Source organism: Fundulus heteroclitus, chromosome 7, assembly GCF_011125445.2.
Source record: "Fundulus heteroclitus isolate FHET01 chromosome 7, MU-UCD_Fhet_4.1, whole genome shotgun sequence".
Taxonomy (NCBI): domain Eukaryota; kingdom Metazoa; phylum Chordata; class Actinopteri; order Cyprinodontiformes; family Fundulidae; genus Fundulus; species Fundulus heteroclitus.
The window spans coordinates 17,991,992-18,016,920 of record NC_046367.1 but is presented as its reverse complement, the minus strand read 5'-3'; the positions used below and the strand labels follow the sequence as shown (position 1 = coordinate 18,016,920).

The window sequence follows — 24,929 nt, the reverse complement described above, 5'->3', positions numbered from 1 at the left end:
GCATTACAGTCCAAGACCACGCAGGCCTAATAATGCCCAAGGAATGCTCCGCTGACTTTTTGCTGCGCATAATCCTGCTAAATATGCCGGGCCCATCCAGCTGCTTCTAATCTCGAGTACACTTAAAAATCCTGATTTAAGCACTTCACGCCGAGGAATAAAAAGATTTGCCTCACACGGCGTTTTATGTACTTTAGCATCTTTATCCCCAAAACCTTCCAACCGATGCCTTCGGGCCTTTCTCTGGGTTAAAAGACTTAAGTTTACTTTGTGTCTACCCTTACATGACCCAGCAAGTATAGCAAGAAAAGCCATGTTTAAAGTATCAGACTACAGATTTCCAAAAAGTAGGACAAGAAACCAAGAGGAGACGAATACTTGACAGGATGCCACTCCTCAAAATAGGCCTTTATTGAGGCGGACAGTTCCAAAAGTCATATCCAGTCATAACAAGCACCCATTCAACCTAAACCCAGTAACAAAGCATGGTCAAATGCCTGTCATTGCACAGATGGTTACGCAGACACTTACATGAGTAAAGACACCCTGGGGCCTATTAAAACTGCCTCTTTGTCTCCTCCTTCTGGTACCTCAACTCACCAAGGAGTTGGTGCACGTAGAGAACATCCGGCACCATACCAATTACTGCATATTTTGATTGGGTAGAACCAGGCCCAAACTGGGGCTGAGATGGTCCAAACCCACAGCTCGCAGAGTACTCAGGCCCAGAAATGTGCTGAGAGGAGAGAAAAAAAACAACAACATTTGGACACAAGTAAAACCAAAGAAAAGACCCAGGTCGGGAGCCAGCGTTGCTAAATATTCCCATCCCTCCCCTGGGCTTTTGTGCTGAAAGAGCTGGAAGCTGGTCTCAATCCGAGCCTCTCGAAAATCCTTCAGACAGCAAAACTAAAGCAACACAGTGTGATGATAGAAAATGTTCACATTTAAGTGGCAATGAGGCGTGGTTGCAAAATGCTCTTCCAAATAAACAGCGTTTAAAGTAATGACCAATTTCACAAACTAGCAAACACAGCTTAAACATTCCTTCTGCTGTTGGTAAATTGTACTTTCTTTCCTTTTTTTCCCCCAGATACACTGCTAAAGCAGCAGCTTATTAATGCACATGCATTCCAAAGATGCTGACCAGAATCAGTCAATTTTCAGCTGTCCTGAAGACTCAAACACTCAAAGTCAGCCATTTAAAATGAAGTGAGAGCAAACACAGTGACATAAGATGCTATTTTAATGGCAACTACATTTTCTATGAAGGTATGTTGGTTGTTCGTTCAGGTTGCAGCAAAGGGGCAAACCTTCGAAGGTGTCTCGTCACACGTGTCATTTGCACTTTTGACCGGGCAAGAAATGAAGCATTCTGCCACAAAACCTCAACTTGTGCATGCTTTGGGGACAATTCATCCAATTGGTTGAGGAGATGAACTCGTGCAGAAGCTGAATACAGCAGGAAATACCACGAAAGCTGAACATATTACAGCTCAGCTGCTCTGGTTGGTCCTTTCAGGTTTTTAACTTCTGTTATGGAAGATGCAGGGCCTGGAAACATTGGCAGCCTGTTGGAAATCTCACAGCTGCCATGCGAGCAAATTAAAAGTTCTTGAGGGGGCAACAAAAATTTGGATGCTTTACTAAAAAAAATGCAACATTTAAATCCTTTAGCTCAATTGTTTTGGTTAATATTTAGCCTCGCACTACCTTAGCCAAGGTGTAGATTGTCCTTTTGAATTTTGATGTTTTGTCAACATTATCATAAGTATAAACGTTTTTTGGTTAGAAATTTGATATATTTCTAACCAAGCACATGGTTAGACACATCATCAGCTATGATGTCAAGCACATCATAGTTTCGTCTTTGTTATAAAACCATAAATTTCAGCTAAAATTTCCCTCGACAGATCAAAGCTTTACAAAACTGAAGATCGGAAGTCACTGATCTGTGTTTCTCTACTCATGACACTACGAACTTTAAACATTTAATCCCATCCCTTATTAAAAGCACTCTTAGCTATTTATAGAGACTGAAGAGAGCAAGACTGCTTGACTTCTGAGGGAGTAAAATCTCAACGACTCAGGGTGAGTAATGTTTGTTGGGAGAGCATCCAGCATCGCTCCATGTGGCCGGCAGTAACCGATAGCCTCAGGCCAGCCAGGAGTCTTTACATTCGAAGGGGGGAATTTATGATCAGGTGGTTTCGGGTTGGTGTCCAAGGCTCGGAAATACCACACAAAAGCTTCAGATGGAGCAGATACCCATTACCTCAGCAGGTGCTGAGCCCGCTATGTGAGCACAGCAAACGGCAGAAAAGTTTATTCATCAAAACACAGATATGATGACACGGTGTTTACCATCTTCAGTCTGTTTATTTTACTGACAACTTTCATTGTGTTGCGAACATGCCGAGTGTCCCCTAGAGACGAGCACGCACACGCACACACACACACACACACACACACACACACACACACACACACACACACACACACACACATACACACACACACACACACACACACAGAGCACTTGGGAGAGGGATGTCTATAATTCTTCCAGACAGCTGGACTCAATTACTCCCACTACAGAGAACTTTCCTATGGATGGGTATTAAGTAGGTTTTAAAACCTCTACTTCCCAGGAACTTGTTTGCAGGCACTCCCAAAACATTTATCTCCACAGAGCCACGGTGGCCCGAAAAGCCTCGACTGGACCATGGGCAACACTGCCTGGTATAAAGAGTTTTAAAGTCTGAGGGACACTAACTCAGACACACTGTTCTATTAAAATCCTGTTTTCATGCAAGAGCTAAATCTGACTGTGCCACACTGGAGATGAACTAAAATCAGCCCTTTGAATGGTAAACGGACTAAACTTATATAGCACTTTTCAAGCTATACTGACCAATTAAAGCACTTTGCACAGGAGGCACAATCATCCATCCAGGTTCACAAACAAGCACACATTTTGACACCTTTTTTTGTTGTTGCAGATTGGGATTACGTGCCTTGCCCAAAAAAAAAAAAAGCACGGTGAATGAGAAAGCTGCAATCAAAACCACAAGTTTTGATTGCACAAGTTGTGATGATTGACTGGCATGTTAAAGACTCAAAAATGAGATTTCTGATTAGTGACTGCCATCAGGTTGCACTACTACACTTTGTTGCACTCCCACACTCTGTGTGGAAACTATTGCTCAAAGAAGAAGACTGAAAGTCAGTTCAGGCTGAAACAACAGAGAGCCAGACTTTGGATGAACTACTACGGTTACAGTTGTTTCTCCAGAGGAAATTATTTCCAACCCACCTTGGAGATGTTTTGTTGTATTGGAGATGGACCGAATTGACCCAGAGCTAACCTAAATAGATACCGTGAAGACTGAAGGTTTTGCAGAAAATCTTCTTACTTTTGTACTTTTCATCTTTTAATCTGTCAGTCTGTCATTAAACATTTTGGATGCTGCCCCCGTTTTGGAAATCTGGGATCTAAGGTCTGTGTTTCCTACGGGAAACACACAGAAAGTAATGGGAACAGTTCAAAATGTTTATTGAACTAATCTACGTAACTAATGTAGGTTAAAAATCATCTGAAAAGTCAGTTCAGAATTATTCTGTTTTTGTTTTTCTCCTAGAGCGTTACCAGGGTGAGCTGACATCGACACCCTTCGGTGTGGATGCTGTTACTGAATAAAGACTCGTCAAGTTGCTAAACACCAGGATCAACGACAGGATCAGTCAGGCGTTTAAAAACCATTCCAGAGGAAGCATAGAAATGTAAAAAAATATATATTTGAAAATGTTCAGAGAAGTTAGTAGACAACAGGAAGGCTCAATGCACAGAAAGGCTGTTCTGATTCACTCTTTGAGGTCTGTCTGTAGTGGAATATGCTAGATTTGAAAAAATATAGCCAGCCGTTTTGGAAATTTCAGAGTTAAATTAAGTGTCTAAATTCCTTAGGGAATACCACACAAATCTCTAATATAAGGTGCTAATGTCCATTTAAAATGTCAACTTAAATCATTTTGTTTTATTTCTACTAAAATCCTATTTTATGGCGACTATCTTACATGTATATGATATTGCCACTTACACTCGTACATGCCCTCTACTCCTTCTCTGTTCATGGCAGGAAGGCTAGACATTTTATTCCTCTGAGGAAACCGGAATCAGCAGGGCAAAGCTTTGCAAAAACCCGGAAAGGAGAAATTAGTCAAAGATCTCTGATATCTGATCTCTATTCAACATGATAGTTCAGCATTGAGGATTTCACATTTGTCAGTTGGATGTATCCTTTGCAGCGACTTCTTATTCAGTCAACCTACTGGATAGATATGAGCAGGAACATATCCAATCACTTTGACTTGTCAAACTCAGAATACTGTACATCAGGAGCTTTACACACACAAAAGAAATACATGGTGAGACGACGTGGTGTAAGCCAACAAGTGAGTTCACAGATGAGAATAAGGACATTATCTCAACACAATCCCAGACTAAACAAGAGCAGAAGACAACTTACCAGTCCAGCGATAGGTGTTGGGAGTCTGTTGACCCTTCTGATGATGCCAGGCTTGATCTTGTTTATCAGACTGTAAGCAGAGGAAAGAGACGGAGAACATCAGGGGAAATTAGAGGGTAAGTGAAAGCACCCGCTCATTGTCTAAGCCTCCCCGAACTTTTGAAGGAATGAGCAGGACTTGTTGCACGGTCCTGGTGGTGTTGCGTGTTTACGACTTGGTTTAATGGTGGCCACCTGGCTTCAGTTTAGTAAATCACCAGAGCCGCGCCACAGTGTAAACAAAGATGGGCCCTCTGCTCCCAAAAAACATGCTCTCCCCTGCAGAATCAACCTCAAAACCAACCTGAACGACCGCATTCAAACCAAGAAAGCAGCTTTGGTTGTAGGTAGAGGATAAAGGACTTGTGGCGTCATTTAAACCACTTTGAAAGAAATTCATAAACTAAGAGTCAATATTACAAGAGAACAAGGAAAAAAATAACACAATCATCATAAATTTTACACCACTGCACAAGTTATCTTTCGAAATGACAGTACAAAATCTGAGCACAGATAATATATTTCAATCTAAATCTGTACCTTTTCACTTTTGAATTTAGTGTAAAATTTTATAAATTTGGGTTTAAGTTTAATAAATAAATTATGTTCAGTTGCTATCCATCTAGCACCTATCTGAGATCAGGTTGAAGACTGAAGCCTCCTTACATGAGCCATGTAAAGACATCCATGACACATTGACAACAGCCCTGCTCCGTGTGGAAGTTGTCACCAAGTGAAGAAAACTCAAAGTTAGCTAGTTCCACTATCAATGGAGGGTTTAATAATGAGGTCAGAAGAACACCAGAAAGCAAGAAACAATTTAAAAGGACATTGTATTTTCCACAACATATTGGGACATGCTAGCTGTTAATTTGGGCTGTTGGGAAGTGGGGGAGAGCAAGACTTTTAGCAGATAATAAGAAACCTGAACCTGACTTCTCTCTGTTCCACATGGCTGGATGTTACCTCTGGAATTAATATAAGCAATTAAGACCACAAGAAGGATAGGAAAAAAAGCAATCCTGTTCTTACTTCTCTTGATATTTCCTATACTACAGTCTTTAAAATCACGCAAAATCTATAGCAGGTCGAAGCTTTTCAAAACAGGGAGATCAAACATTGGCCACACGTGTGCAGAAACCTCCAAAGTGATGCCTGCAGGAGGAACGCCTATAAGAAGCTCGAACTAGCTCAAAGGGCATCTTTCCATTTGAAGCCGCCACAGCTCTCCAGCAGACTCCACCTGAATGGATGAGCTCTTCACCTTTTCTTCAACACAGGCAGGCCGGCAGCTCAAGAGCTTCACCTTTCGCCTCAGCTCACTCCTCACTACAACAGACAGAAGCTGTGCTGTCATTACTGTCCATCTATCCATGTCCTGCTCCATCTTACCGTACCTTCCTAACAAAAGATCATAAAACCTGAAAACAGAGAAGATGCGTTCCTGGAAGGCGATGCAGGGCCATCTCACTGCAAACTCTCCAGCGATGAAGGCTCAAAAGAGCGGACTACACGTAGTGTAGGGGGATAGTTTGTTGGCTCGTTCATGTTAATTGTAAAGTTGAACTGTTTGGTTAATAAATTCACACACACACATATATATATATATATATATATATATATATATATATATATATATATATATATATATATATATATATATACACAGAACAGTTGTTTGTGCAAATTTTTTCTAAAGTGATTACTATCTCAGAGGGTTCTGCTCCTATCATCCTTTTCTCGTTAACTGTCTGATAATAGTTATGTCTACAGTGATGCATAATTATTATTCTTATTATTATTAATTAGAATTATTATTCGTAATCAACCGATCCTAATAATACAACAGTGCAATCCATTTTCTTTTGGTTGAGAACGTTAACCTTGGACCTAAAAGGAACTGACTCTTCTGAGTCATCTCACACTAGACTGCCAATGGCTCCTGATACTTGAAACATTACTTTACTTCAACCAAGCGCCACCACACCTGCTTTAGTTGAGTAATAGTGCGTTAATCATTACTTTGGGGATCGATCAATAAGACGACGTCCATAGGATAACACAGCAGTTAAAACTGTGACATACAAAGAATGCGGTTTGAAAAAGATAAGGATGTTGTCCACTACGCAGTTTTAGGCACGTATCCAATGTACTTTAATAAATAGCCCTCAAAGCTTCGATTAGGAAGGTCCAGCAGACTAAATATATGGCATTTCGCTAGAAGAATGGTTAACGATACAAAGCCATTGGGGGCAAATCTTTTGCATTGCTTAAACAACTAGTTATGGTGAAACAAGTGCAAACATGACTTTAGAAAGTCGTGTATGGTAAGCTGCTTTAAAAGGATGCAACTAAAGAAACCACTGTATCGAAGAAGAAGGAGTCCATATGAGGTGAAGCCACTTGCTGGCTGTAGACGGATGGGATGGGCTGACAATAGACCTACAGGAAAAATGCAAGTGGCGGGGCACTTGGGCAGTGTTGGTCATTTAACGGCGAAACAATGGACCTACATGAGATAAACCACACACACACACTTAAGGCTGAGTAGGACATAATCATGTGTGAGACCGACACTAACACAAGAAACTGTGATATCTGCAACACAATGGGAGCAGAAGGTTGGGTCTGTAGGTGAAGGTGATTTTATCTGCCTTCCTTTTCCTCGTGCTGAGAAAACACAGACAGCTTGATGATTGAAAAGAAAAAAAAAAAAAAAAAACTGTTGACGGTGTTGTTCGCCAGAGTAAAGCCCCAATCAGCAGAGCGGGGTGGTTCTTCTTCGTCTTCGAGCGGCTGCAGATTAAGGTTTCGGAAGGCTCTGCGAGGGCTGCTGCTAATTACAGCCTCCTGCTGATACGTGCAAATCTCATCAATGTGTCCGTTAAGCAATTTGCAGACATACGCACACATGCAGCTTCTTTACATCCTACCTTAAAAAAACAAAAACAAACAAACTCTGAACTGAGAAGAGTTTTTGAGTCAATGCGAAAGCAAACGTTGCTCAGACTCCTAACACTGATCCTTGATTCACTCTGGTAAATTAGAAAGCAGCACGCTTTGAATCTTACTGTGGTCAAAGCTGAAGCTTTTATATCCACTGCAAAGCTTGTCATTACAGCGAGGACGGCACCCAGCCCAATCCACTGATCCATAACATCTGTCCAACAGACAGCACAACTCCTCTTGAAAGCGATCGCTCGTTTCCAGCGATGTAAGAGACAAAGTCTGACCATGATAACATCAAAAAAAAAAAAAAACTACAAATAACAGCCTCCATTGTTCCGTCTGGAAAGCCTTGGCTCGGTTTATGCAGCTAACAAACAAAACAGTGGCCTGGCAGGAGGTCTGCCTGGGAAATATCAGCAACACTTACGCCGGGTGAGCAGACGTGGAGGAGAGCAGAGGGATTCCTTATGAATGAGTGGTCTGATAGAGGTGCCTGGGAAAAAAAGACTACTTACTCACACAGCAGAACTCCGTTCTCCAGGGCTGATCGGAAGTCGGCGTTCCCGAATTTTTTCTTGGTTACTGCCTGTGGAAAAAAAAAAAAAAAAAAAAAATGAAGCAAGAATACAAGAACAGTGAGCAGAAACAGCCAGGAAAGGGTTGGGTGAGGAGAGGGATGGGGGTGGGGGGTGCGGGGGTGAAGGGGTAGTGGGGTTTGAGGCAGAATGTGATGAGGGGTGGGGAAGGTTGGAGAATAAAGGTAGGATGTTGAGAACAGTAGCAGAGGAAGTCAGAGGTATTTCCTTCTGAATTCCTACACTGTCTCTGCAGGGCAGCGTTAAGTAAGGTCCTCCAGGTATTCTTGGGGGGGGGGGGGGGTTCTCTCACGTTAACGCTGGACACTGCTGGGAAATGTAAGGGCTGTGTTACAACTGTACTGGAGTCAGTCGGTAGAAGCCACAAGGCTGGAACAGTGGAGGAGCACGGCGCTGCGTTACAAGCCTCATGCTTTTCCCATGATCTCAAACCACTGCTGCAGAAACACCAGGAACCATTATGTAAGCAAACACACACACTGCATGCATTGATGGCGTGCGGTCTCAAACACATGCACGTACAAAGCGTAGACTCTGACATAAACATGCAGGGCTTTTACAATGACGCTTGCCCACAATTGCTGTGCAGCTTCACTTTTAAAACAGCATTTGTACACAAAAAAAAGAACAACAATTGTTTGTTATGTTTTATTTCTATGTCCGTGCCGTTAGCCGCTCCCTGCTTCCTGCTGTGTTTTGTAGGAATGTTTCACTGCAAAAAGGGAACTAAAAGTAAGTGAAATTTTCTTCAAATCATTGTATTTTTCCTTGATTAGAGCAGGTAAATAAGACTATTTGCCAATGGAATAAGATTTTTGCATTTAAAATAGGAACAATTCATCTCCATCGTCCTATTTCAAGTACAGGATGTCTAATTATCTTACTTTCGAGATGAATTGTTCCTATTTTAAGTGCAAAAATCTTATTCCATTGGCAAATAGTCTTATTTTGCTCCTCAAATCAAGGAAAAATATACTAATTTCAAGAAATTTTTGCTTACTTTTACTTCCCTTTTTGCAGTGTTCCCTGTCAAAAACAGTCTGAATCATGATCTACAAAAGTACAAAATCAAAGTTTATATTGCAAATCCTGCTCGACACTTGGAGTGTGTTTCCAAGACCATCGTACTAAGAAGGTGTTTGGATTTGCAAATAAATAAATAAATAACTGAGCAGCAACATGTGCAAAGATGCTGGACCCTTAACGGTAAATACGCATGTTGTGAACGCATAAATACGCATCGAAACACACTGAAGCTTCATAACACCTACAGAGAATGAAATAAAAATCTGGATCATTAATAAATCTTTTTTTTTTTTTTTTAAAGTTGCAATTAGTAACTTATGCATGAATGTGTTTTTACATATTTGTTAAAACTGTCACTATGGCCTGACAGTATAATATGAGACAGATAATCTGGGGGAAAAAAACAAAGCTCCCCTGGCAGAAATATACAGCTCCCGGTCTGAAACAACCAATCAGCGGCAGGAGGACTGCGTGGCACTGACTGGTTGTTAGCAGCGTCAGTCGCTCGCCTGCGTTCACACTAATCACACCCCCGTCCCCGCACGGCTACCGTCATTCAAGCTCAAGATTGCTGATGAGCTGCAAGCTGCGTGGAGAAACGGTGGAGAATCAACCTGCTTTACAGGAAAACGGCCAATTTCTCATGTGGCACCTGCTCTGAAAACCAAAAACAAACATTGGAGCAGCACAATGGGCTCTGCTGTGGAGGAGGAGCTGTGGAGGCAGGGCTGAAGCGCAGCAGAGAGCAAAGGGGAGGGACATGAAAGGAAGCTACGTCCACAGTTTTCTCAAAACTCCCTACTGAGGCTTTAAGCATTAGCAATATTAGTTTTAGCAGATTATGGTTGTTAAAATGCTTCTTTTTTTTAAGAGTGTCACTGTGTACAGTTATGGATGGATGGATGGATGGATGGATGGATGGATGGATGGATGGATGGATGGATGGATGGATGGATGGATGGATGGATGGATGGATGGATGGATGGATGGTCACTTTTCATTTAAAGTGACTCTGGTAACTCAGAAATACAAAACAAAATGAAGCAGCATCTGGATGAACATTTTGATGAAACAAAATGGTAAACTTTCAGCTTTCTGTTGCCATGATCGTGTACATAATCAAGAAATTTCACTTTGGTTACAGCACTCTCACAGCTTACAGGCATTGGTTTAAATACATAAACAGATTGTTTTTCTTTTTCTTCTCTCTTTTTCAGAGTTTATTTACCAGATAAAATCAGTCACCACAGAGAGGCCTCTTGTAAATACAGAAATTTATAAACAAGGCAGTTTTTTAAATGGCTCAATTGAAAGGAATGGATTAAAAAGATCCTTTCAAAGACTCACAGGCAGCGAAACTTTTATTATAGTGCTTATCATTGACCAATTTTAAAGTAAACTTCTGATCCACACCGATAGCGAAATAACTGAGCAAATGACTGCTATATGATAAACAATCACGAAATAAATCACGGTCTAATAATTTTTGAAGCAAAGGCTCATGGGAGTTTTAAGCTTCTCTTCTCTTTAAGCTTCTAACCTCCTGCAGCAGCTAGCTGTGCTACACTGCTGATGTTAGCTTTAAGATTGGAATATTGAGCTAACATGTTTTCCCCATTAATATTTCTCTCCTCTATAAGAGTATCTTAGTTAGCTAAGTGTAGTCCCGGTTTTGTGTAGTTTCCAGATTTTCTACACATTAACTTGGACCCCTAAAATCCATCCACATAAATTAGTCACCTTCAACCAAAGACATGACCATGTCCTTTTTTTGAGGTTTGGTTCAATTAGAACTATGCTGACTTGTGAAAGATTTTAATTAGGGATTTTTGTTGCTGTTGTTTTGACCCAGAACTGCCAGGTGTAAGCAAAGTGTTGTAACAAAACCCACTAGGGAACAAAACCAAAGGCCAAAACATTCAAGACCCTTTAAAAAGGTAAAAAGGTAAATACAAATAGCATCGATATAAGCAGAAGAGTAGGTTTCAAGCAGATTTTTAGGATGTGTACTATACTGCAGTGTAAAAATAAGCATGATTGTTGACATTTATAAAACATATATAAACCCTCTCTGACACATAAATGAAAAAAAAAACAAGCTGAACAGGTACTCTTATCATAACAGATGTGTGTTGGTTCAAGGATTAGGCCCATATTTCAAAATAAGTTTGAAAGAACCTCTTGCAAAGGTAAGTACAGGGCATGGTTATGGACAGGATACGAGAAACCAGAACAGTTAGAAGTGATTAAAAGCAACAATTATTATTTTCAAACCATTTGTGCTACACCTCCGAACACGCCCTGGGTAACCCGAGATGGCCAAGGCCTCAAATACTTATCATTCCAAAAGAATTAGACCATGCCACGATAGACGAACAAGATTAAAGTTCTCACACACTTCCACTGCCTCTGGTCCTTCTATATCTTTGCACGATGGGATTAAGTTCCATGTTAAGAAATACTTATTTTCTTTAAAAAAAAAAAAAAAAAAAGAGAGCTCTGTGTGATACTTTGTAATTGACAAAATTACTATCCTAACTAACCCCTCTCCAAAAGAAGAAAAACACACAAACAGCAAGACATGAGAGACTTGCAAAGCTGCACATGAAGCAGCCACTAGTTTATAAAGAGTGAAAACAACCTCATGCAATGCACTGTAACAAGCAAGGCTCTGCATCTGGCGTACGAAATCCTGACCCCTACTGTTCCACGGATGTGTGGGCATGCTACTGGAATTCACTTGCATGCAAATAAACAATAGAGCTGGAAATAAGCCCAGTAAAAAAAGATTACATCTCTCATCCTCTTTCCAAAGGGTGTTACTTTGATGTTACTCTCCCCTCACATGTTTCTAACAAAAGTGACATCAGCTAATCTGATTAAAGAGGACAATTAGGATATTAAGTCTGGGAACCATCCCGGCACAAAGCTGGGTGTGCTGTAACAGAACACTAGCCCGCTCCACTGTTATTAGGGATATTATCAACCATCAAGATCAACAGGAGACAGGTACTCTGGCTTTACCAGAGAGATTGAGCATAGCAGCAGAATCAACACCCGAGCTACTACATTGCAATAAGAAAAATAAATATAGTTCTGAATCATTTTAGCTGAGCAAAAAATTAGCATTTTTACACATCTTACAATTTTATAGCATTTTAATCCCGTTAGAAAACATAAACGTTGGTGCATTTATTTGGCTTTAATGTGACAGACCAACACAAAGTATCACATAACCGTAAAGGGAAGGGAAAAGGATTCATCAACTCATCCATCTATCCATTGTCGAAACTGGTTTTGGCTTGCGATTTCAATCTGAGAAATAACCAAGAAACCCATGATGAACTGCAAAAACAAAACATAACACACACACAAAAAAACCACTACCCCAAAATTCTGATGGCAGAATCTCTCAACGGGAAAAAAAAAACTTAACAGGTTCTCTTTGATGTTTTAGGGGAAATGACGATTAGGCAGACAGAGGTGCTCTGGTCGGATTATGTAAAAACACATTTTTCATGCTTTGTTATAGATATTGTAATTTTTAAATCTATATAAATGCAATTGTTAATAAAACAGGAACAGTAACAGAATAAAATAAAGTTTTAGATGCAGTTTACTGGTGGATTGGGCTCGGTGGCACCACATTTGGTCCTCGGGGGCTACTTGGAGCCCGCAGGCACCATGTTGGTGACCCCTGCCTTAGACAATAGATATGCAAAGCAGGTAGAGACACACCCCAAAAGAGCTTCAGTTTTAAATGCAGGGAAAGATGGAGTTTTACAATGGCTTGCAAAAGTATTCATACCCCTCAAACTGTTCTACATTTTGTCACATTGCAACCACAAACATAAATATATTTTATTGGAATCTTAAGTGAAAGACCAACACAAAATTGGGAAGTAGAAAGAAAATTCTATATGATTTAAAACATTTTTCAAATAAAAAAAATGAAAAGTGCAGCCCCTTTTCTCCAAGTGCAACCAATTGCCTTCAGAAGTTGCCGGGTGATTGCTAATGACTGAATAAAGTCCACATGTGTGTAATCTAACCTCAGAAGAAATACAGCTACTCCGTGACGGCCTCAGAGGTTGGTTAAAAGAATATTGGAGAGCAAACAGCATCGTGAAGTCCAAGGAACACACCTGACAGGTCAGGGAAAAAGTTGTGGAGAACTTTAAAGCAGGCTTAGAGTGTAAAAAGATTTCCTAAGCTTTAAACATCTCACAGAGCTCTGTTCAATCCATCATCCAGAAATGTAAAGATTATGGCACAACTGTAAACCTACCAAGACAAGTAGCCGTCCACCTAAACCTACAGGCCCAACAAGGAGAGCACTGATGAGAGATTCAGCCAAGAGACCCATAGTGACTCTGGATGAACTGCAGAGACCCACAGCTCAGGTGGAGGAATCTGTCCACAGGACAACTATTAGTCGTGCACAGCACAAATCTGGTCTTTATGGAAGAGTGGCAAGAAGAAAGCCGTTGTTAAAAGAAAACCATAAGATGTCCCGTTTGCAATTTGCCAGAAGCCACGTTGGGGCCTCTGCAAACAGATGGAGCCAAATAAAGGGCTCCATCCATCCTTTTCTTGAAAGAAAGCCTGTTGGAGTCTGCAAAAGACCTGAGACTGGTGTGGAGGTTCACCTTCCAGCGGGAAAACAACCCTAAACATAAAAGGGATGTTTTTTGAACAATATGTTGTTCAAAAAACAACATATTCATGTGTTAGAATGGCCTAGTCAAAGTCCAGACCTGAACCCAACAGAGAATCGGTGGCAAGATCTGAAAACTACTTTTCACAAACGCTCTCCATCTAGTCTAACTGAGCTTGTGCTGTAATTGCACCAAAAGGTGGTCCCACAGAGTGCTGACTCAGCGGGGCTGAATACTTTTGCACAATGCCCTTTTCAGTTTTTATTTGTAAAGAAAAAAAAATCATGTATCATTTTCTTTCTACTTCACCACTTTGTGTTGGTCTTTCACATAAAATTCCAATGAAATATATTTATATTTGTGCTTTTAATGTGACAATATGTGGAAAAGTTCAAGTAGTATGAATACTTTTGCAACCCACTGTATTTCTAAAGAGGTTTAGAAAACCACGTATGCTTTTCCATCCACTTTAAAATGACACACTGCGTTGTATTAGTCTATTTAGTAAAATCCTTTACAGTACATTAAAGTCTGTTGTTATAACCTGACAAAAATGTGGGGGAAAAATGCAAGGGCTATGAATACTTCTACAAGGAAATGCAATTATCATTGGAACAAACCCAGGCTGTGGGGGGCAGGTGGTGCATGAATAACTCGAGGAGTCCATGTTTGTTCATGCAGTTTGTACTAAAGTAGCACCCAACCGCTAATTGTTCCTGAAATTCTTTGTGCCTCAAGCACAGAGGTATGGGTCAGCAGAGGGAACATTATCCACATATTTCAAGGTTCGAATTGGAAACAAAACATATTCAGCTGTGGAATCCATTAATACCACCCCTGGTACAATAGAGCTACAGCTACTTTTGCTTTGAACTGAATGGCTTCCTGTCCAAGGGCCTGTTTCATGTTGATACTGTATGTCTGAATGCATGGGGCCTCGGTTCCAATTACTTTATGTCAAAGCAGTCAAAGGGTTCTGAATGGTGCTACTGCGAGGGTGACTGCCGGTCAGTACAGAGTCAGAGTTTCTAAGATGGTAAACAGCGCAGCGGCATGACTTGCAGAGAGTTTGTTCCCCAAGAACCTCTCTAAGTAAATAACAATTTAATTCCAGAAAGCCCCGGAAAAAAAAATAAGAAATGTCCATGGGGAGGAATCAAACTTGGAGATCTTACTGTTTTGCTTGATACCACTTTGTACCAATAACAGAGCCCAAGAAAGCCATTCAAAACATATTTTACAAATTATACGGGACGACGTCCAGGAAACAAGAACCGTAAATTTCCTTTCCATGCAGTTTTCATGGATAGTGACAGACAGATTCAGGTGGGACACCATTAAATCCTGCTGTACTGCTGTTTTCCCAATTGTAGGAAACGCAGCCAATAAAAATAAGTCATTATAACTTTAAGCAGAAGAAATCTAGTACTTGGGCAAGTCTCTTGTTTCCTGGATGACATGGACAGAGGGGAAGCTTGGATTTGATTCCAGTATACACAACTCAGGATGCATAACCAGATCCACCAACTTGTATTACTCTTGAGAACAAGCTTTCTTTTCGACTAGTTACTGTATCTTTGGGAGTAAAACAAACTAAAAACCTGCTTAAAAATCTGCACTTTCTTACAATGCATACAGTTTTCTAAGTGTAGCATTAAAAATAAATACATGCTTTGTAAACATTTTTTAAATATAATCTAAAAAAAAATGGAGAATAACAAAACAATGTACACTTAAAAGCTAAGTCTCTCTTGAGCATATTAGAAAGTATCATTTCATTATATTTTCCAGTTTCAAATCCACAACAAAAGGAAAACTTTAAGCATCAGGAATCTGTTGAACTTCTAAAGGGTTTCCTGCTCCATGAGATATTTAGGTAACTCTGCACACACTACTCTACTGTCTCTTGAGTTAATATTCTTTGATTTTGAGTTGATTTTAATAATTAGTTTCTGCCGTAGAAGGGGTTCTGAATTTTGTTGTTATGTCGGATGAAAATCCAACATGTTGGAAATTCAGGCAGCCCTCCTGAGTGATCGTGAGTGATCGTGAGCGATCCTGAGCGATCCTGAGCGCGTCCTGCTGTTGAAGCGGAGTTACGACCGTCTACGAGACGATTTACCCCAACCTCGCGCACGGCGCATGTGCAAACAAGGAAATTCTTCTTCGTCTTCTCAAACGAAAACATAGGAGCGGAGAGAAGCATGGCGGCGGTGCGTGTGACATGGAGTCAAACTACGGAGGAGCGTTCTCTGGAAATGTCAAGAGTTGTAGTAAGGATCTGCATTTTGTACAGAATACACACGGGGACTGGGGATTCGGCGGTGCTAGCTGTGCTACTTACTAATTACTAATATAATCATTGCCATCTGTTATTGCAACTTTCTACTTTTCATTAAATATATCCTCTGCATGTAACCCATTCCTTAGGGAGCTGCCACTGTGCGGCTCCCAGGGAGCATTCAGGGGCTGAGGGTCTTGCTCAGAGTGGCATTCTGTGGGTTTCCAACAGGGGAACTTGTAGCCTTCCCAGGACACCAGTGCCATGCTCTAACCACAAAAACCTGAAATCTAAACTTTTCCAAAGAACTGAAAAAAAAAACACTATTATGATCACTAATTGTCTTTCCAAGCACCCATATGCTTGGAAAGCTTGACCTCTTGACCTGTAAGTTGCAAAAACACCATCGCTTGTTCGGGGCTGTCGTAACGGTCACCCTCGGAGCCTTCTATTCAATTACCAAGAGGTTTCATTACTGCAGGAGGCCCTGTGGTCGCAGGAACCCGTGCCCTGCGCTGACAGCCGACTGCCTCTGAGGGGGCTGCGCTCACAGCCATGGCAGCAAATCCTGGAATGTGTCCATGTGACAGACTCTACACCATTTAGTCTCGTTTTTTTAACACCACCACCAACCTCGTCGTGCACACATGCCTCAGTTTAAAGCGCTGTGAAGCCAAGCAGCTTGTTAATCATTCAGAGGTACAATCCAATGGCAACAAAAACTCCCCCTTTGAGGGGGGGAAACGGTTGCTCTTGTGCCAGAGTACGGTTTGTTGTTGCTCTTTTATTTCCATCGTGCCAAACCTCTCCGGCACATTCTTTTCATCTCACAGCTCCATGGCCTTTACCTTCACCTTCTTGTACTTTAGCTCAGTGCCGCGGTCCCGTACCCCCGATGTTAATGCCCCCACCCCCATTGCACCGACAAAGGCACTACAATGGGCCACTGTGTGAACGCTAGAGACGCTGATGTCACATCCAAAGCATTCAGATTCACCCCTTCGTGAAATTAGAACAATATTTACTTAGTTACAGCCGTGCAGTAGCTTCGTGTCGGTGCTGACATGGTGGGAAGAAAATTTGCAAAGTATGTGTGCGTGTTCCTCTCATCTTTTTAGATGAAAAGAAAGAGTGTGGTCAGAAGTTGGTTGGAAACTTTGAGGAAAAAAACAAAAAACTATAGTTTCTGGCAGATCTGTGAGTATTTTCAGAGGTTACGTTTCAAAAGTCATTGGCTGCACGGAGTAAGAAGTCAAATGTGTCTACGAGAGGCATACCGGTAACAAGGTATTCCAAAGTTTTAAAACGTTCCAGCTTCAAAACCCCTAAAACTTTCCATCAAATGTTCCTGTGGTTTAAGTCCCTTTTGGCCAAAGGAAGAGTCGTTGACTTTTTCCTAAGTGAAAGGAGCTCAACCCCCACCAGCTGCAGCACACTGCCGTTCAGCTGGCTTTGAGAAGCACAGTACACTCTGCGTGGCAAAATGTTTCCTGTAGTAAGAAACAGATACAATCATGGCTCCTATTAAGATAACGACGTTGTTAATCAGTGTCGGCTGTTCTGGTGTCAATGAAACTAATAACAGGGGCACTAAAAGGGCAGCAATGAGATGACCCTAAAAACACAGACATCGTTCCGGACTCATTTTCTTTTACTTGTTTTCAGCAGTTTTTCATTTAACCAGGATCAGTGTCACTACTCGTAGCACGAGGCGATACCTGGACCCTACAGAGGTTGTACAGGCGATCCAACTGCACCAAGATGGCACATCAATATGTGCCATTGCCAAGAGGGTCGCTGTGTCTCCCAGCATGGTCTTGAGAGCATGGAGTAGATACCAGGAGACAGGCAGTCAGAAGTCCTCAACCAATCAGCAGGACGTGTTCCTGCTCCTCAGAGCAGGGAGAAACAGGATGAGTACAGTCAAATTACTGGCAGGTTCGGCACTGGTACCCTATTCTTTGAGATGAGAGCAGATTCACTCTGAGCTCATGTAACAGATGTGAAAGTCTGGAGAAATGGTAAACGGCCTGCACTTGTACAGCACTGTATCAAGTCTGAGGACTCCAGAGCGCTTCATGCTACAATCAGTCGTTCACCCATTCATGCACACATTCACACGCTGACAGCGGTAAGCTACGGTGTTGCCACAGCTGCCCCGGGACTTACTGACAGAAGCAGCGATGCCACACAACTGGCACCACCAACCCCCTCTGACCACTGGCAGCAGACAAAGTGGGTGAAGTGTCTTGCCCAAGGACACAACGACTTAAACACAGGGAGCGGGGATTTGAACTGGCAACCCACTGGTTACAGGATGAACTCCATGTCACCCTAAAGTGAAGACTCTGGAGAAGCTGCGGTGAGCATCATGCTGCCTGCAACATTGTTCGACGTGATCGGTTTGGGGATGGGTCAGTATTGGTCTGGGGAGGCATATCCATGGAGGGAAGCAGAAATCTGAACAGGATAAATGATGGCACCCTGACTACCCATTAGGTATCAGGATTTAACCCTAAGACCCATTGTTAGACCCTGCACTGCTCCTGTGGGTCCTGGGTTTCTCCTGGGTTTCTCCTGGAGCATGATAATGTCAGGCAGGTACTGGAGGATGAAGGAATCGATACAGATGAATGGTCTCCATGCTATCCTGACCTAAATCCAACAGAACATATCCTGGATGTCATGTTTAGGCCCATCTGATGGCACCAGGTTGCCCCTCAGATTGTCCCTGTGCTCAGTGATGCCTTCGTCAGGATCCAGGAGGAGATACCTCAGAACACCATCCGTCATCTCAAGAAGATGCTGTCAGGCATGCGTACAAGCATCTGGTGGTCATAAACCACTAAGGACCATTTTGAGTGCTAAAATTACATTTCAGCAAACCGGACTAGCCTGCCCCATTAGCCTTTCAGTTTCACTTTCTCTGTGACTTCAGGACACGCCGTATGTGAGGTGATAATGTTCATTTTCATCAAAATATGTGGTATCCTTCTGTTCCCAACACATTACCCATTCCAGTGGCTGTTTTTCTGATTTAGGTTTTAGTGTTTTTAAAGTTTTCTTTTAATTTTGTTAGAACGGTTTACATTGAAAAATCTTCACTGGGCTTGTGAGAATCTGTAAAAGGGCTTCTTGGTTGCTTCCAAAATATAATTAAAAATATTGCCTTGTTCGTTTGAATTGAATATACGAAGTGTATTGTTCGCTCTCGTGTCGAATGCATCTTTACACCACTAATAAAAATGCAATTCATTGACAAATTGTAATAAAAAGCAACCTAATAACATGTTGTGATGTTTAAAAAAAAAGTCATGTCTGTTTTTCCCCAAACACAGAAAACAAAAAAGGTGGATTATTTGACTGACTTTGTATTAAGCCCTCTGTAGGTTGATAATGTTCATTTTCATCAAACGATGGGACATCTTTTCATTCCTAACATATTACCCATTCTATATCAGTACACATATCCAGCATGATTTCTTTCCCCAAACAGATGTTTTTTTTTTTTTTTTTTTTTTATGGTGTTCCTTTAATGTTTTTGAGCAGGATTTCATTGGAACTTCTGTAGTCGAATGTGTCTCCATGAATGGACTGCATAAGACTGATAATCTATTACAACATAACTGGTAGTAAAATGGACAGTTTTATCTTTTGAGTTGATCTCATAAGTGTTAAAAACTGGCGCTATATAAATAATGAAAATTGAAGCTATATATAAAAAAAAAAAACAGTGTCATAAAGACTCGTGCCAAACCTCCAAGTATTCTTTTCTTGTAGCTAAAGACAATATATTCTCAGTGAGACTACAGTGCAGAATTGATCATAAAAACTATATACAGCGTAAAAACCCAACTGCTTTAAAAAACGTTCACGGATGTCTCGCAAAAAAACAACAAAAAAAACAAAACAGACAAAAAAAAGCTGTGAGACCAAAGCAAACCGAGAATATTCAGGATTATTTGTTAAAGTCTCTGTGGCTCGGACAAGCTGCACCTTTTCTCAACACCTTTGTGAATTTATCTGCTTGCAACTGGAGAACCAAAGCCCCAGAAGCTTAAAGACAGAAGAGCCGATGAGCAGGTTTTGACTAGATCCAAAGAACGAAGGGGCAGACTACAGTCCTGTCATGATGAATGGCTTTAACAAAATGTACCTTTTCTCTGAGAAGGAACGGCACCTGTTCACGGAGAAGATATTTTTACTTTTCAGAAAGTAAGACTGATGATCTCACTAGTTGCCTCGTACATCGTTTGAGAAGGTTAAGAGCAACAACCTGCAGACTTGTTCACAATTCTGTACTTTTTACTGACGGATGCTTTACTTTTTGTTAATTTAATTCTCCCCAAAAGAAGCTGAAACATTTTACATGAAGCCATTCTCAAGCATACAGGTATCTGTCAAATACTGAAAAGGTATTCCACGCTCACATGCGTGCTGCATTGGTACGGTCTGCTTGAATAATGGCCTTCGAGTTCATCTGCATTGTTGGCTCTTATCTTGTTTCTTGACAACGCTTCACAGATTCTCTGTGAGATTTTGGGTCGGGAGAGTCTGCCGGCCAATCACAATCGTGGTATCACGGCCATAAAAGCAGGCATCGGTAGTTTTGGAAGTGTATGCAACGTCCCCGGTGGAAAATTTAACCAGCATCTCCGTAAAGCCTGTCAGCAGAGTGGAGCATGAAGTAGTTCACAATTTCCTGGTAGACGTTTGTGCTGAATTTGGACTTGATAACATTCTATGGACCAACAGTGTGGAAAGTTGACACGGGACATCCTGGAAACTGGGTGCTGTTCTTCAACACTATATGACCATGACTTCCGAATAAAAAGCAAAGTTTACTTTCATCTGAAAGAGAGCAAAAATCTAGTCCATTTACTCTTCAGCGAAGTTAGGACACGTCTAACCTTGTGTTTGTTTCAGGAATGGTATAACATAAATAACATAAACGGCTGTATTGGATATCCTTGGTAGGTGGAGGCTCTTGAAGCTCGGACTCAAGCTGCGCCTTTGCCTACCACACTTTTTCCTTCCACTATATTTTCCATTAATATGCTTAGATACGGCACTCGGAACAGGCAGCTTCTTCTGCAATGGTTCAATTCAATTAATTTATATAGCGCTAATTCACAACACGTGTCATCTCTTTACAAAGTCAAAATCATTCAAATCATCCAGACAGATCAGGTCAAAAGGTTCTAAGGAAACCCAGCAGATTGCATCAAGTCTTTGACAAGCCGCATTCACTCTTATTCACGCTTATGTCAAGTCAGCAGGGTTTTTTTTTTGTTACGCCATAATACATAATATCTGCATGCAAACTTTTTTTTTTATTATTGATCTGATGTAATATCTTTGGAGCTTTAGCTGTAAGCCTTAAACATCAAAACAACAGAAACGAATGCTTGGAATACACCCTACTGTATATAAAGAATCTAGATTAGTTTAACTTTTTGAATTAAATAATATAGTAAGTGAGCTGTTTCCAGAATAACATCGCTTATTCTCACATTTCCGGGGGGATAAAAGCCTCTCCAGAACAGCAGGTTTAAGGTAGGTCAGACAGACACTCACCTCGATCCATCTCTGCGCCTCCAGGTACGCCTCGTCGCTGCTGACGGCGGACTGCTCCCGCCACTCCATCACTAAAAACCTCCTACTCCTGGCTATGCGATACCAGCGCCAGGACCGTCTTTAAAAAGGCAGAGAGCAGGCGACCTGGTGATCACACCTCTTATTCAGCAAACAAATGCCTCGTATTGTTCTTTTGCAGCAGGGTGGATGCAAGGTGTAACAGGATTTAGTACATTCCGTCTGCATCACCCCGCCGCCGCCGCAGCAGCAGCAGCAGCAGCTTACCTGGCCTTTCATCCGACACACCTGTGGCTCGCTTCTTTTCTTCAAAAGCTCCGATCAAACGAGTCTTCAAAGTCCGCCTGAGCTGAGCTCAGCTTGGTCTGCTCGCAGAGTCTAGGGCTCTCGGAGCTGCAGACCTGCGTCCAGCTGGGAGGGAGGGGGGAGATTCAGAGGAAAGGTCCCCCGGGAGTACCTTCCTCCCGCCCCAGCCTGGCTTCCAGGTAAACACGAGGCGCGGTTTGCCGATGATCTCCCACTCAGGGAGACCATCGTGGGTTCTGAACACAGAACACGCCGAATGAGACCCGATGAACCGCAGTTTGGGTTTAAAACTTGACAGAGGAAGATGATTGGACACATAAAATTGGACATCTAGGGTAAAACTCTTTGAAAAGACAAGTGGGCTGCCAGACGTCAAAGATCTCAAAAGAGTCTGAACACCTGAGAAAACTGACGACAGTGGGATCTTTACGTGGAAAGACTACGTTACAGCGCCACTTAGTGGACAAAATGCAATATTGCAGGATCAGAGACACACACAAATCTAGTTTCATATCTATCATATATATATATATATATATATATATATATATATATATATATATATATATATATATATATATATATATATATATATGAAGCTTACTTATGTCAGAAGTTCAGAAGGGACGGGAATTAAGTTATAAACTAAATCCATGAGTTATAGATCAAAAATTGGAAACAGAGAGATAAGCTTGTACCATCACTTTACCATAGATGACAGCGCTTATTTATTAACCAAAACAGAAATATAATCACAAATTATCCATCCCTTTTTTTAAAAAAATTCCTTTCTTTACTTTTCTTTCCTAAAAGTAAATGTTTCCCCACTCTATTTAAAATTTGATTTTCATTGTATCAAACAACTTCTGGATACAGTTGAGGAAGGTGATTATGGTTTACTCTGAGGCACGCAATTTAATAAGTATTTAACTTTTTTTTTGGACTGATATAATGTGAACCTTTTATAAATCATACAGTTTTCTTCTATAGCATATAAACTTGTTTAGTGTGTTGGTTTCATATAAGTTTTATCTCCACCCAGTAGGTCATAATAGGAGTATTGGGGCATAGTATAGCATGTAGAGGTTTATCCTCTAAAACATCTTCCTTCTTTATGTAAACTTGCATAAACTCCCTAGTTTGGGACGTTTCACTTCTTACATTGTTTATATGAGGATTCCAGCAAAACTATTGGTCCATTGTCACTGCTACAAATCTAGTTTCATGCACTCTTTCAAGTTGAACATTGTTTAATGTCAGACTGATCTCTTCTTCTGATCTTAAATATTCCTAAATTTTGATTTGATAGTTTAACACTAACATATTTCAGTCAAAGCATTTCTTTTAACCTGTCAGTTCCCCGTTTCAACTAATTCTAAAGCTGCTCCAAACTTGTGTAAACATATGGTTAAGTCTAATTTGTCTAAAAATGTAAAAAAATGTGGGATGAAAAAAAAAAAGAAATCTCTAAGGGGACAAACACCTTTTCACACCAGGATATGATTCTTGGCAGGGACTTTCAAGCATATCTAGATTTTTTGTTTTACTCCTCTCTATAAATCATTTGAATGTTGTTTATGGAGAGAGGCATAATTTAGATTTTTTGACCCAGTTTTGTTGCAATGTCAGCAACTTCTGCATCTAAAACACTGAGGAGCAGTTGCTCTCCATATATTGCACGTTCCCAAGATGTTCACAAGGAGCATGTCATTTTGGTCAGACTAAAACATATTCTGATTTTTTATTTTTTTTTAAATTCAGTTGAGAGGGCATAATTATGGATGATTTATACAATCACTGCAATCCGAAGGCATTCGCAACAAATTTATAAAGTTATTGAAAAGAGTCAAGATTTGCAATGCTCTCCTTTGTTCCTAGTAATTTCTGAAGTTCCCTTTTGCATGCTTAACTTCTGAGCCAACCCATGACGGCATCTGACTTATAAAAACTTAAAACTTCTGAACTTAAAACAGTGACATTAAAACAGAATTAGGATTTTAATTTTGCTCTCACTGAACTATAGTTAACAGTAAATCAAGTGATTTGGGAGATGCGGTACCCACTTCAGGTTAGATTATAACTTGGTCTGATTATCACAATTACCAAGCCAACACAGCAAATTAGATATATTGATAAAATATACAAGCGGGTGTTTAAAATAAACCTAACAGCTTAAAAAGCGCAACACAACTAAAAATATATTTTTTAATCATTACAAAATGCCATGATCAAGACTCAAAATGATTCAATTTCTTAATGTGACGCATCTTTAATATTTAGAGCAGCGTTTTTTTATCCTGCTCTAAACATGATGGACAGCCAGACACCAGATTCTAGCAGAGCTCCCAGGGAATCTGAGCCCACTCCTCATGAGAAAATATTCTTGGGTCAGTAATGGTGCATGTCTTGGATTCCAGGCCTGGGCTTCCTCTTTATACTACAGATATACCAGAAGGCATAAGCAGTATTCCTTTAATTTCCCTAATATTAGTCCAACATTTGGGACCTTTGTCCGTTTTTATTGCTTTTCCTTATATTTGCAAGGCAACAATCTCTTACCTAACCCTTTCAGCTAATTTCTAACATGCATTGAAACTTCAACAGTCCAGGTAGGTGACGTAAATCTGAAGCATTCTTTATTAAACCACTGAAGCCTTGATTGTCTGCATCAGGTATGCCCAGATGCCACACCCTGATTTGTAGATGTGTGAACTTTTGAAGCACAGCACAGGGTTAGATCATTTTGTGACTGCAGTAGTCATTGAAAACAGGATTTAGTGGAGTTTAAATAAAAATCCTCATGTTTAACTATTGCGACTGCTCTTTTAATTTAGTACAACCTAGGGTTGTCAAAAGTGTCGATACTCAAATGCTGTTTCCAGGTACAATACTAATTTGGCATGGTAACGATACTAAATATTTTAGCATATGAGGCAAACGAAGGGATACG

General features: G+C 40.8%; 1 protein-coding gene across 20 annotated transcripts in view; it reads right to left on the bottom strand.

The window, feature by feature from the left end:
- Positions 1-22,187, bottom strand: part of lmo7a (LIM domain 7a) — a 73,633-nt gene extending 51,446 nt beyond the window's left edge. For 11 of the 20 annotated variants that reach the window (XM_036139087.1, XM_036139072.1, XM_036139084.1 and 8 more), the window contains exons 1-4: positions 21,941-22,075; positions 21,656-21,773; positions 8,033-8,103; positions 4,530-4,599 (exon numbers count right to left, since the gene is read on the bottom strand). In XM_036139087.1, the coding sequence (XP_035994980.1) occupies positions 4,530-4,599; positions 8,033-8,103; positions 21,656-21,724 (210 nt within the window). In that variant the 5' untranslated portion in view covers positions 21,725-21,773; positions 21,941-22,075. Of the gene's footprint in view, positions 1-4,529; positions 4,600-7,944; positions 7,962-8,032; positions 8,104-21,655; positions 21,800-21,940 lie in introns of those variants that run through there. The other 9 variants (XM_036139086.1, XM_036139079.1, XM_021317396.2 and 6 more) reach the window with 7 other exon arrangements.
- Positions 22,188-24,929: the final 2,742 nt, after the last annotated feature.